This window comes from Nanorana parkeri, unplaced genomic scaffold (genome assembly GCF_000935625.1).
Source record: "Nanorana parkeri isolate BGI_ZX_2015 unplaced genomic scaffold, ASM93562v1 scaffold761, whole genome shotgun sequence".
NCBI classification, from domain to species: domain Eukaryota; kingdom Metazoa; phylum Chordata; class Amphibia; order Anura; family Dicroglossidae; genus Nanorana; species Nanorana parkeri.
This window is the reverse complement of record NW_017307029.1, coordinates 462162-474319: the sequence shown is the minus strand read 5'-3', so window position 1 is coordinate 474319 and position 12158 is coordinate 462162. Positions and strand designations below refer to the sequence as shown.

At 43.4% G+C, this 12158-nt stretch overlaps 1 protein-coding gene across 1 annotated transcript in view; it reads right to left on the bottom strand.

The window, feature by feature from the left end:
* Window positions 1-12158, bottom strand: part of MAGI3 (membrane associated guanylate kinase, WW and PDZ domain containing 3) — a 412367-nt gene that overhangs the window by 59509 nt on the left and 340700 nt on the right. Inside the window, exon 14 of the mRNA XM_018564579.1 lies at window positions 10158-10350. Within this exon, the coding sequence (XP_018420081.1) occupies window positions 10158-10350 (193 nt within the window). The remainder of the gene's footprint in view (window positions 1-10157; window positions 10351-12158) is intronic.

Genomic DNA, 12158 nt, shown 5'->3' with positions numbered 1-12158 from the left:
AATCAGTCTCTCCAGTCATTGTTGAAAGGACACCTGTCCTGGAGATACAGAAAGGAACAGTACATTTCTAAATTTTTTAATCTAAAAAATGTATTTACATATTTAAAAATGAATCTACTATGTTTAAGTTAATTGCCAAAGGGATCTATTTCTGATCCACTCCACAGTCAAGGAAAATAATCTAAAAGCAACGGTGTAGTCTTTCAAAAGGAGATTCAATTTATGTGAATATGAAAATACAGTCACATGAAGCGGCTGGGGATTCTTGCCGCAGGAATCCCAGCTATTTTCATACGAATGTGGCCACTGTGTCTGTTCAGGTTAATGACCGTCTGACAACTCCCACACCTGTTAGCGGTGTTCGCATGTAATTGTTCATGAAAACGATTATCTGGGGTTTGGGATAGCCGATTTTCAAACTCATGGAAATTGTTGACTTTTTGGCATGTTAACAGACAAACATTAGATCTCCATTCAAGGGGTGCCTACAGATATAGGTAATACATCAATGATCCATATAGTGAGCTTGGTGCCAACTTATTCACACCAAGGGGGACAAGGGAGCACTCTTTGCATCTGGAGGAAAAAAGGTTTAACCTTTGCATACGGAAAGGATTCTTCACAGTTAGAGCTGTGGAAATGTGGAATAGACTCCCCCAGGAGCTAGTTCTAGCTTAGTTAATTGTTTAAAAACAAAAATTTGGATGTATTCCTAAATGCACAGAATATGGAGTTATTATAGGTATATTAAGCATCAGAGATTGTTGATCCAGGGAATATCCGATTGCCTTATGGGATCAGGAAGGAATTTGTTTTTCCCCTGTTGGAGCAAATTGAACCATGCTTTAAAGGGTTTTTTTTGCCTTCCTCTGGATCAACAGTGGGTAATTGGAGGGATAGCATTCTGTTTAGGCTTTTTTTTCTCATATCTCTATAGGTTGAACTAGATGGACTTGTGTCTTTTTTCAAACCTGACTAACTATGTAATAGACTTGAACATGTGACACACAAAATTGATATGGTCTATTCATTCAAATGTAAGGCCTTCCAACCTCCAGAGGCCTGAGGTGGACCACCAAACATAGGAAGGACTGACATTTCACTCGCAGGGGTGATCCTTAGCTGGGTTGTGGGATCTGAACAGTAAATTGGGCGCCAGCCTTTTTAAATGCTTTATTGTAGAACAGGCAAACTGTAAGAGAGGGTACAGGACTTCAGACATCCATAACAAAAATAAGCTCCAGACTCACCAATCCCTTCCAGCTCCCACAGTGCAGAAATTAGAGCTGCAGCTAACGCTTATTTTCAAAATCGATTAGTTAGCCGATTATTACGTTCGATTAATCGGTTAAATCGGATGCAAAATAAAATAAAATACATTTTAAAAAATGCCTCCAGTGGTGGACTACTAGTTTGTATTGAGATTGCAGTCCATCACAGGAGCAAGCTTGGAGCGGTGGAAGTAAAAAATAAAAGAAAAAAATAGTGAAATGAAAAGTGTAAAATTATACAGCAATGATTAAGAATGGCATCGGCTATAATGGAGTACAAATCCCATCAATAATACAGTATACAGCACTAGTGGTATTCGGCATTGCACCACTGTATAATGTATTATTGATGGGATTTGTTGTACTCCTCTATAGCTGGTGGTATTCTGCATTGCGCTAATGTATTATTCCTTGATTTGTAGTCCTCTATACAGCCCAATGCAGAATACCACAAGCTATATAGAAATACAACAAATCCCAGCAATACATTATACAGTGTATAATGTATTGCTGGGATATGTATTCCTCTATAGCTGATGGTACATTGCTCTGTATAATATACAGTACAGCGCAATGTACCATGAGCTATAGAGGAATACAAATCCCAGCAATACATTATAGAGCACCATGTGTGGGAAAGTGCAGGCTTACCTCAGCAGTCTTCCAGCAACTTGTTTCTGAGATTGGGCCTGTCTATTGGTGGCGGTCATCCGTCCTGCCTCACCTGCTCCGTCTTACTTCTAGTCCCCGCGTCCCTGTGCCGATCGTGTGGAGCGTGGATGCGGCCGGGCGGGTCTTGCAGCGGCGATTAGTTGTTGCAGCCCTAGCAGAAATACTTCAGTAGAACAGAGGATGACACTGTGTAGTAGAGCAAGTGCTGAATAGGGGATAAGAGATCTGGGAAAGACACCAGACTTGTGCCTGAGGTACATGCCAACCTGGCCTTCCTGGCACCTCCAGCAGTCAAAGGGCTCCTCTGGTTCTCCTCACCAGACAGTTCCTGACCCCACCCATGTGGCCTCCTGCAGGCTTGTGGCCCAGTCAACTTTTCCAACCTTGCACATGCCACCCCCAGACTAGGCCTGGGGTGGACTGACTTGAGCACATGACAATTCCTGAGTATTTATGCACTTCCCCAGCATGCACCACTGATCATGAAATTCCTAGTGATTGGCTGGTGAGGCATGGACACTCCAAATGTTCCCATATTGGCTGCCCCACTCTGTGCCAGGGTCACGCCCCACCACAGGTAGGTGCAATCAATAACAGACCACTTAGAAATGACTAAGTGATACCAGACTCCAAATCAGCCAGACTGATTAAAGGTGGAAGGGGCTACACCAATAATTGAAATGAAGGGACCAGCAGATTTGTTCTGTGTAAAAAAGTAAGAGTACTCCTACATTCAGTGGCGTCACAAGGGGGTGCACCCGAGTGACACCATTGGAGGGGTGACTCCAAAATTACTGGACAGTCATTTTGGTGTCACCCCCCTCTGAAAAGTCGGGCTCTCGGTCATGGACTGAACACCCGACAGTATCAGGAGGGAGAGGAGGGGACCTGGCGGCATACCTTATCCCGCCGGGTGACTGTCCCCTCCTTTCTCTGCCGGCGTCCAGCACCAAGATGGCCGCCAGTAGGTATCAGAAGATTGCTGCGCGATGACGTCATCGTGCACGCGCGTGGTGACGTCTTGGCGAGTCAGGGGGGTGACACTCAGTAACCGCTCCGGGTGTCACGCAGCCTCAGGACGCCCATGCCTACATTTACCACCATTTCAAATCCATTAAATTAGAACAAGGTTTTTCGATTAGGTGCCAATGATTAGAACCTACTTGGGGAGTATGCAGGTGGAACCCATTTTCTTCAAACCCTTTTTTCAGGGGTCTGGTGCTTGCTTTGTTATCGACCTGTGTAGTGTCATTGTGACAAGATCACAAAGGCTCTCCAAGGCACTCAGAATGAAGGTTGTGGGCACCTATGACTCTAGAACCACAAAAATCACACTTTGGGATCCTCAGTTATCTCTTGTGACGGTTGGTGCATGCATCTAAAATCAGAAAGAGATTGCACCAATTTAGAATTTCAGAAGAATCTCCTAAAAACTGTGAAGCATAGTGACAGAAATGTTGTGGTCTGGGGTTACTCTGGTGCTTTAGTGTACTGACAATTATGAATTCTGCACTGTATCCAAGTATGCTTAATCAACATATGAGGCCATTTGTCCGAAAGTTGAACCGGAAATGATCTCTTTACGCAATACTGAGCCGAAGCATCCTGTTGAATCCACTGACGAATGACTCAAAATTAAGAAAAGAAGGGTTATGGAGTGGCCTATTTAAAGCCCTTTATTGAGAATGGCGGGCAGTTATTCAAAATGCAATACCTGCTTCTGAGGATGTACTTACACATTTTACTTGTGTTTTATGTAAGCATATCACATTTATCTGTAAGCAATGTTTGAATAAGGTGTAATGTTTGCCACTTCAAATATTTCTAGAAAGTTAAAGCAACACTTAACTCAGGCAGTAAATATTAAAAAATGCATTCTATTATCCAATTAACAAAAATGCAGCTTACTTGTGTATCACACAGCTGCAGATCCTCAAATCATCTCTGGACTGGTGCCAATACTGTCCTTCCTTCTGGTGGGTGGCTACTTTTGTTCTCTATGGTCCCTGTGTGTGTTGTAAAGTAGCCACCTCTTCAAGCTCGCTTTCGTGATGGACTACAATCTCACATTTAGTTTACATATTTTTGGGGGATTGTAGTCCATCCCTGGAGAAAGCTTATAGGGACATATAGGGACCATGGAGAACAAAAGTAGCCACCCTCCAGAAGGAAGGACGGTGCCAGCAAAAATTCAGAGATAATTTGAGGATTGACATCGGAGTTATACACAAATATGTTACATTTTTAGGGTACTTGAATGCAGTGCTAAGATTAACCTCCTGAGTTTAGTGTCACTTTAACAATTTCCATGGGGTGTACTTACTTTTTCACATGAATGCATGACCTTATAGGCCACTATCAGTTATCTTCCTTTATGGCAACATACCGTGTTTCCCCGAAAATAAGACACTGTCTTATATTTTTTTTTGGCTCAAAAAAACACACTAGGTCATATTTATTTATTTTTTTTGATGTACAACAATCCAAAGTTAATGCAAATCCAAAATTAAATAATCCAAAAAGGTAAAGTTAAGAATAGGGTGATAAGGGCAATCAGGGGTGCCGTACCTTTCCAAGAGCAATTTGGTATCCAATCGCTGGCCAGAATGAGTGAAGCGCGCTTTCACTATTGATTCTTCACAGGCGGAGTGCATTTGGTATCACTCGGTCTGTGACGGAAGACGGCGCTATAGAGGAAGCATCGGCTTATGCGACTCTGCTCACTCCGCTGCCGCCTCGCTTCCTCTAGCGCTGGCTTAGTTGGCACCGCCCGCGGCTCTTCAAGTTTCCCCCTATGCCACCACCGACCCTGGGAAAGGTCACAACTATGTCTTATTTTTGGGGTAGGTCTTATATTTTAGCAATTCCCAAAAATAGTGGTAGGTTTTATTTTCGGGGTAGGTCTTATTTTCGGGGAAAAGGGTATTTTAGTAGACTGAATCAAAAAGGTAAACTTCATGTATAACTACTTCCCATGTATTGTTTCATCCTTGCATAAGATAAAAAATGTAAAAGGATGACAATAGAAAAGCCAGAGTTTTGCTTGATAAATATGTGCCACCCTACATTTCAGCCTTTGTGGTCTAACAACAATTTCAGTGCTGGAAATCTTCTAATCGAACTCTATTACTGATCATATCTCTTCTTCGCAATAAGCACGTTGATGTATAGGTGTGGCCAACATTAAAAAAACACCCCTGAGAACTCCTATTCCTTCCTTTTTCACCACTTTGAACAATTCCTGGAGTTCATAAAGAGTCTAGTAAACAACTTGCGACAGATTCATGTAATTTTCGGTAAGCTGTATAGGAATCTGCTGCAGAACTGACAGAATTTTGTCCCACACAGAATGTTGTTTGCGACATAATACTTAGACGTGCAACAACATTTATTCCAATATGGAAGAGGTCTTATTTACCTTCACGTTTTTCATCACCAATATAGTGGCATTTCATAATAACTTTGTTGCAGCCATAGCATTAGAAATGTTGCACATAAAAACTACCAGAACCTGAACACACACACACATCAGAAATAGCAAGAAAACGGTTGCACTGCTTTCATAATTGGGGCGTACTTTCTAATGTAGCCATAATGCCAGAAAAGTGTCACAAATGCTTTATTGAATCGCTCCCTATGTATTATAAACAATTACATGTTTTCCATTGACTGATCTCCTTCAGCCTCTTTCAGCCACTTCCAGTCTACAAGCATTCACTTCAAAGTGGCTACATAGCATTTTTCAGGGTGTTTCCCGATAGTGACAATAGTAGACCATGCCTGTACAATAAGCGTCATTACAGCCGCCTTTAGAACTCCCGGAAGCACACGTGACAGCAGTGGCGACTCTAGGAACAATATGGGGGGGTGGGGGGGGGCACTAATAATTTTCACCACTAAATCATACCACTGAAAAAAAACTGAAGAAGTATATATAAATAAGAATACATATATGAGAGTGGTCCGGTATGCAATGATTATTATAGTGATGTTGGGGAGCTCACAGAGCACTCACAAAGCATTTTTCCATTACCGAAAAGTCTTTATTGGTCTTTCAACAGCAGATACTCAAGAAAGCTCAACATACAATAGCTTGTCTTCAGCAGAATATATATATTGTCTCAGCAATCACCGAGTTGTTCCATACACTCACGGTGTCCCAGTCGTTTAATAGTTCTCTCTTGCAGCACTGCTGCTCTGGCCTCAATCTTCAGGGCCACTGTCTGGTTCCCCCAGACAATCTCAATAACGTGCCAATCCCCACCATAGGCTTCACAAACCTGGCCTCCACACTGACTCCTGGGTGGAGCTCTCCTGTCTCCCAGGTGGGGTCCTCAATACATCCCAGCACCCTCTTCATGAGGGATGTACACAGGTGCACAATTAGGTGCTTGTCACTACTAACCCATGGACCCAGGACTGGAGATTTCGTCCCACCCAGAGCTCTAAGAAATCTCTTGGCTCCAGGATCCCAACTACGATCCAGAAAGCAAGGAAAGGACTGAAATGGCAGTTCTTTCCTGGTACAAGTACTTTCCTCCTGGAGCCACTCAGCCCTTCTGGCTGAGAATCATGGGTCACTTTGAGGCCACATAACACAGTGGTATTGCCACGCAATGCCACAATATATAGTACAATAAAAAGGCATGTTATGTAGACAGATGGGTTAGACTCAGGGCCAGAAGTGTATGGTTTAATGTCTCCCTCTTTCTTTCCTGTGCGGCTATCTACCATAGAGTGCTGGGAGCAATGTCATTTCCTCCAAGCACAGCAGAGATTGGGGGCGGTGTCGGATTACATGTTGCAACCGCCGAGAGCTGATTTCATTGCAGATGACATTAGCGCCCGATGGTTGTGACATGTAGTCCAATCCCGCCCACAATCCTGAATACCGCAACCGCCAATGCCATCCGCAATGAAATCAGCTCTCTGCGCCCGGCGATTGCGGTATACAGGATTCGAATCCTAGAGCGGCAGCCTAATTTAGCGTGCAGGGGTGGATCCAGAGCCTAGTGTAGGGAGGGGCACTACCAGAATATAAGGTGTTGCTTACAGAATAGAATATTGTAAGAATACATTACGTTGCAGTTTTTTTTTTTACAATGGAATCTCTGCCAAACATATGACACATTACGGTAATTAAAATGGGTCTTTCATCCACATTGCACATTACTATGGTTTTTTTGCTGTAGAGCTTTGTGATACAGATGATCCAGGTACAGTGTGAAGGATGGAGGGCCCCCAACTGAAGGTAGGGGGCCTGGGAACCTGCAATGTTGGCGGTTACCAGGGCCCCCTTCCTCTTGTCTGCCCCCCTCCTCCAAGTGACAGAATGCTAGGGGCCAGTCACAGCTGCAACTATGTGACACTGGTAGTTCTGCCACTGTATAGAGGACTATAAAACCCAACAATACATTATGCAGCAATGCAGAATACCACCAGCTATAGAGGACTACAAATCTCAGCAATACATTATACAGCAATGCAGAATAATACCGTCAGCTATAGAGCACTACAAATCCCAGTAATACATTATACAGCAATGCAGAATAATACCGTCAGCTATAGAGCACTACAAATCCCAGTAATACATTATACAGCAATGCAGAATACCACCAGCTATAGAGGACTACTAATCCAGCAATACATTATACAGCAATGGAAAATGGTACCAGCTATAGAGGACTACAAATCTCAGCAATACACTATACAACTATACAGAATAATTAAAGTTGCACCAAAATTACAATTTTAACACCAAAACAAAACCGAAATGACAAAAAAATGTTGGTCCGAAACCAAAAATGAAACTTTTCAAAAATGTATACATATTTTATTTTTAATTTATTAATTTTTATAAAATATTTTTGTTTTTTACTTTACTTTTAGGTGCTTCGGGGAAATATTGGGTATCTAAACAGATCCCTGATATTTCCCTTTTAAAATAGAAAAAGAGATTTAGGACAGAGGCCTCAATCTTTTTTTCTGCAGCCCCTGCTATAAATGAACAGGAATCCTCTATATTGAGTGTTCCTGTTCATTCATAACATGAAGACAGAGTATGTTTACTATAACCACAATTATGAATGAACAGGTGGTGATGTAGATCCCTTCCCATTCATTCATAATTGAGAATATACTAACCATACTATGTCCTTATTTATTTAGAAAACACTTGGCAATCACTGAGTATTTGCACTCGGTCTCCATCCTGACTCGCTGTCACAGGAGGCTGAGCGAGAGGTGCGGGGAGGAGAGCTCGATCTGACAGCTGTCTTCTCCCCCGCACCGCCTCCTGTGACAGCGCTGGCTGTCTTCACCCCCACACACCGCACTCCTCTGATCTGTGACAGGAGGCTGAGTAGTGCGGGGAGGAGAGACACCGGCCACTCACAGCACTCTCCTCCCGCATCGCTTGGCCGCCTGCGATCGTTGCTCTCCTCCCCACTGGAACACAGAGTAGCGCCCAGCGGGGAGGAGAAAAAGAATGGATGCACCGCTATAGCGGCAGAAAAATGGCACTTTCGGCATTTTGCCAAAAGTGCAATTTTTGGCAGCCAATATACCGGTATCCCTAAGATTAATACCATTTGTTATAGAGCACTACAAATCCCAGCAACACATTATACAACAATGCAGAATACCATTATCTATAGAGGACTGGTGCTGGGTCCCGTATCCTGGTCTTCGGTGCCATGGAGCTCTGGGCCAGTCCCTGGGCACACGGGCCTGCGCCTGCTCCATGCTCCAATGTGCTGCTCCTAGGATTTCATGAAAATGTCTCCACAGCTCCCATGTCAGCTATGGGGTACACAGCTCACTTGACCTCTAATCCCATCCCCTAATATCACTGTGCCCCCCATCATCCTGCTCCCACCTACAACTGAGAAAGCTGAGTGCAGTGACATCCTCCTGCGTGAGAGTGGGTGAGTGTCTGACACCCTCAATGCATTGTGGGTGTCAGACTAAAAAACTAACCCTTAGGTGTTCATTTATACTGTTGCATTGTGTTAAAGAATACACATACACATTAAGCCACACATTCATATGTGTCTTTCTAAAGCAGCCCAGTTATAAGATTTATTAGTTATTTGCATTTCTGGAGATGCAGAACACCCCAACCCTTGGTAGTGCTTTACTGTGTGTTCCATTGCAATGTAGATATGCTGGCAAAGTGCATTGGGGTGGCTTTAAGAATAAATGGCACAGCACTGCACTTACACGCATTATCGTTTATTGCAGTAACACTCATGGTAGTTTATTACCATATTTCAGGATTTTTTATGTTTTTTTTAATCTTTTAAATTTGTACTAATATGGTATAGCACCAGTTTAAAAAGCTCGGAAGAGGGAGGCATTCTTGCCTTGGGTGCCAAAAGAACTTGGTCCAGCACTGCTAACAATTCTTGAAGGAGAATTCTCCAGGAAAGAAGGGAACCAATCCAATCCAATAAATTGGTTCACAAACTCCTACTTGCACATTCCCCCAGAAATTGGGGTTTAAAGGCAATGCATGGGGGTTTTCTAGATACTTTTTTTTTTAAACAAACAAACATATAAAACAACAAAAAAGTTTACACTTAAAGCCCAACTCTGTGTTGATCAGTGATTAAAAAAATTCAGTCCCTGGTATCTTCTAAAAATAATAAAGCAGCTTGGGTTGCTACACTTAGCTGATTTCCGACGCTGTTCCGCAGTGCACCGCACAAGCAGCAGCATGCCCCCCCCTTGCCTCCCTGTAGCGACGCCACTGTGTGACAGGGTGACAATGTAGAAGAGCAATTGGGAGGCAGGGGCAGTGGTCAAACCAAGTTCTTCATGGTAGGATCACCAGATATTATTTTAATGCAAGTTGCAGACTTAAAAAATTAAAAAAATAAGTTTTGAAATTACATTGCCAAGTTAAAAGGCAACCAAGTACCCTGTAGATGTATTACCAAACCACACTGAAATGCATGGCGGTTATTTTGTGGCTTTGCTCAGAGATTTGAGGTACGCCTAAAAACTAAATAAAGTGGAGCTAATTTTTAAGCTGAACCAATATTGATGAGATAACATTCTATCAACACAGTATCATATAAGTACCATTGAAACCTGTTAAGATTCTTCTTTTTTCCCCCAGAAAGTTAGACAGAAAGCAGACATAAAAGTAATATAAGCATTAACCTTCACAACAAACATTCTTTACACTGAACTGTGTAACAAGCATCTTACCCGAGTAGTAGATCTGTCTTCTCACTGTAAGCAGCACGTGACCATTACGAGCAGCATTTGTCATTAAATCTAGGACCTGCTTGTGGGACTTCCCCTTCACAGGTACACCATCAATACAGATTAGCTCGTCTGCAGCTCGAAGTCGTCCATCTTTTTCAGCTGCTCCTAAAGGTATAATGGCTCCAATATAAATCTGCAAGCAGAGAAGGAATAGACCAATGGTAGTTAAAGTGTAGAACTTGATTGTTTCAAGTCAAAGGACAATATCCATCCCTATCCTCATCAACATGCTATTGAAATGATTACATACACCTGTTTTTATTACATGCTTTATTTTAGACCCACCAATGTTTGTTTGTACATTGTACAAAGTACTATTTTTGCAGATTGCACTGGACCGGAACACAGGCACTAAGGTGCCTGTGTTCCGTGTGCGTTCGACTGCACTGCGGCCAGGGGCGTGGTAGTGGTGCCATTGACTTCAATGCACCGGCACTCCCCCTCCTGAATGCAGGGAGCCGGCCGGCTTGTGTTCCATAGGCCGAACGCACTGGAACACGGACTTTGTGGTGTGAACTGGCCCTTGCAACTGTGCAAGACTGAAGTGAAAGCTAAACTCCAAGCAGATTTGAAAGAAAAAAAATGAGTTACATAATACGTACATCAATAAATCTAGTTTTAGATGTAACCAGTGGAAGCACTTGAATATTTGTTTGGAATCAGCCTTTTCTAGTTATTCTCATTAGATATTTTTTCCCACTTCATTTTATTCCTTACAAGCCCCCATGTGATAGTTTGGAGGTGACAGGTTCTCTTTATGGAACTTGCCCTCCAACAGAGAACAGATGTACTGTGCAGTTCCTGACAGCTGAGACAGGTGGCGCTGTGATTATAGCGCCACGGTCTCAGTGATCACACAGAGCAGGCGAAGAACGGAAAACCACAGCGCCCGAAACTGCATGTCCCGGCGTCGGGCGATAGGAATTCCACACCCCTGCAGTAGAAGAGCAGGACATACCACAGCATCCTCATCTCTATACCCGGTTGAGGGTAGTGTCACTGAAAACATTGACGCCTAAGCAGAAACATGACAACCAAAGTATAAACATGACAGCAAAACATTTTCATAAGGAGAGGTCAACAATTAGTGACTGCGTTCCAGTCCAGTGCGATCTGCAAAAATGCTGCAAGCACTATATTTGCAGATCGCACTGGACTGGAACGCAGGCACTAATGTGCTTGCGTTCCGGGTATGGGCAATCACACTGTGGGCGGTGCCATTTACTTCAATACAATCCACGCCCCCTTCCGCCCCTGAACGCAGGGAGCCGGCCGGCTCTCATTCCAGTGCGTTCTAGATGCCGAACACTCTGGAACACAGACTTTGTGGTGTGAACCAGCCCTCTCTCTTGGATGTCTATTCTCACTCTCTTTGCTCTCTCCCGTTTCTATCGGCTGTCACTTCTCTCTCTCTGCTGTCTCTTCTTTAACTTTCTCTGCTCTCTCTCTGCTGTCTCTTTCACTTTCTCTGCCTTCACTCCATTGTCTGTCTTTTCTTACCTCCACTGCAGCAGCTTCCCAGGTCTCCACTCGTGCACCGGCATCCTGTCCTCCCGCGGTGCTCGTGTGGCCGACGTTGCACACGGGGAGAGGTGTCCCACCTCTTCCCGTCTGCAGCGTCTGACACATTCAGCCGGCAGCCGCACAAGCACCTTGGGAGCAGAGCCGAAGCTACCTTTTTTTTGCGCCCGAGGCAAGAAAAAAAAAAGTGCCCTCCCAACAGGCGTGTGAAGTCATCCAGCGCCCCGCCTCCAGGATGCGTTTAAATAATTTTTTATGTATAATATTTCTTTATTGTTTCTATAACAATACAAACATATAAACATCCTGTTAAAATACTCTCCCAGTGAGAAATCCAATCAGAAACAGAAGAGAAATATATTCATAACTTCTTCCTAAAACAGCCACCATCAATTTTATTTTTTTCTGTTGGGGGGGGGG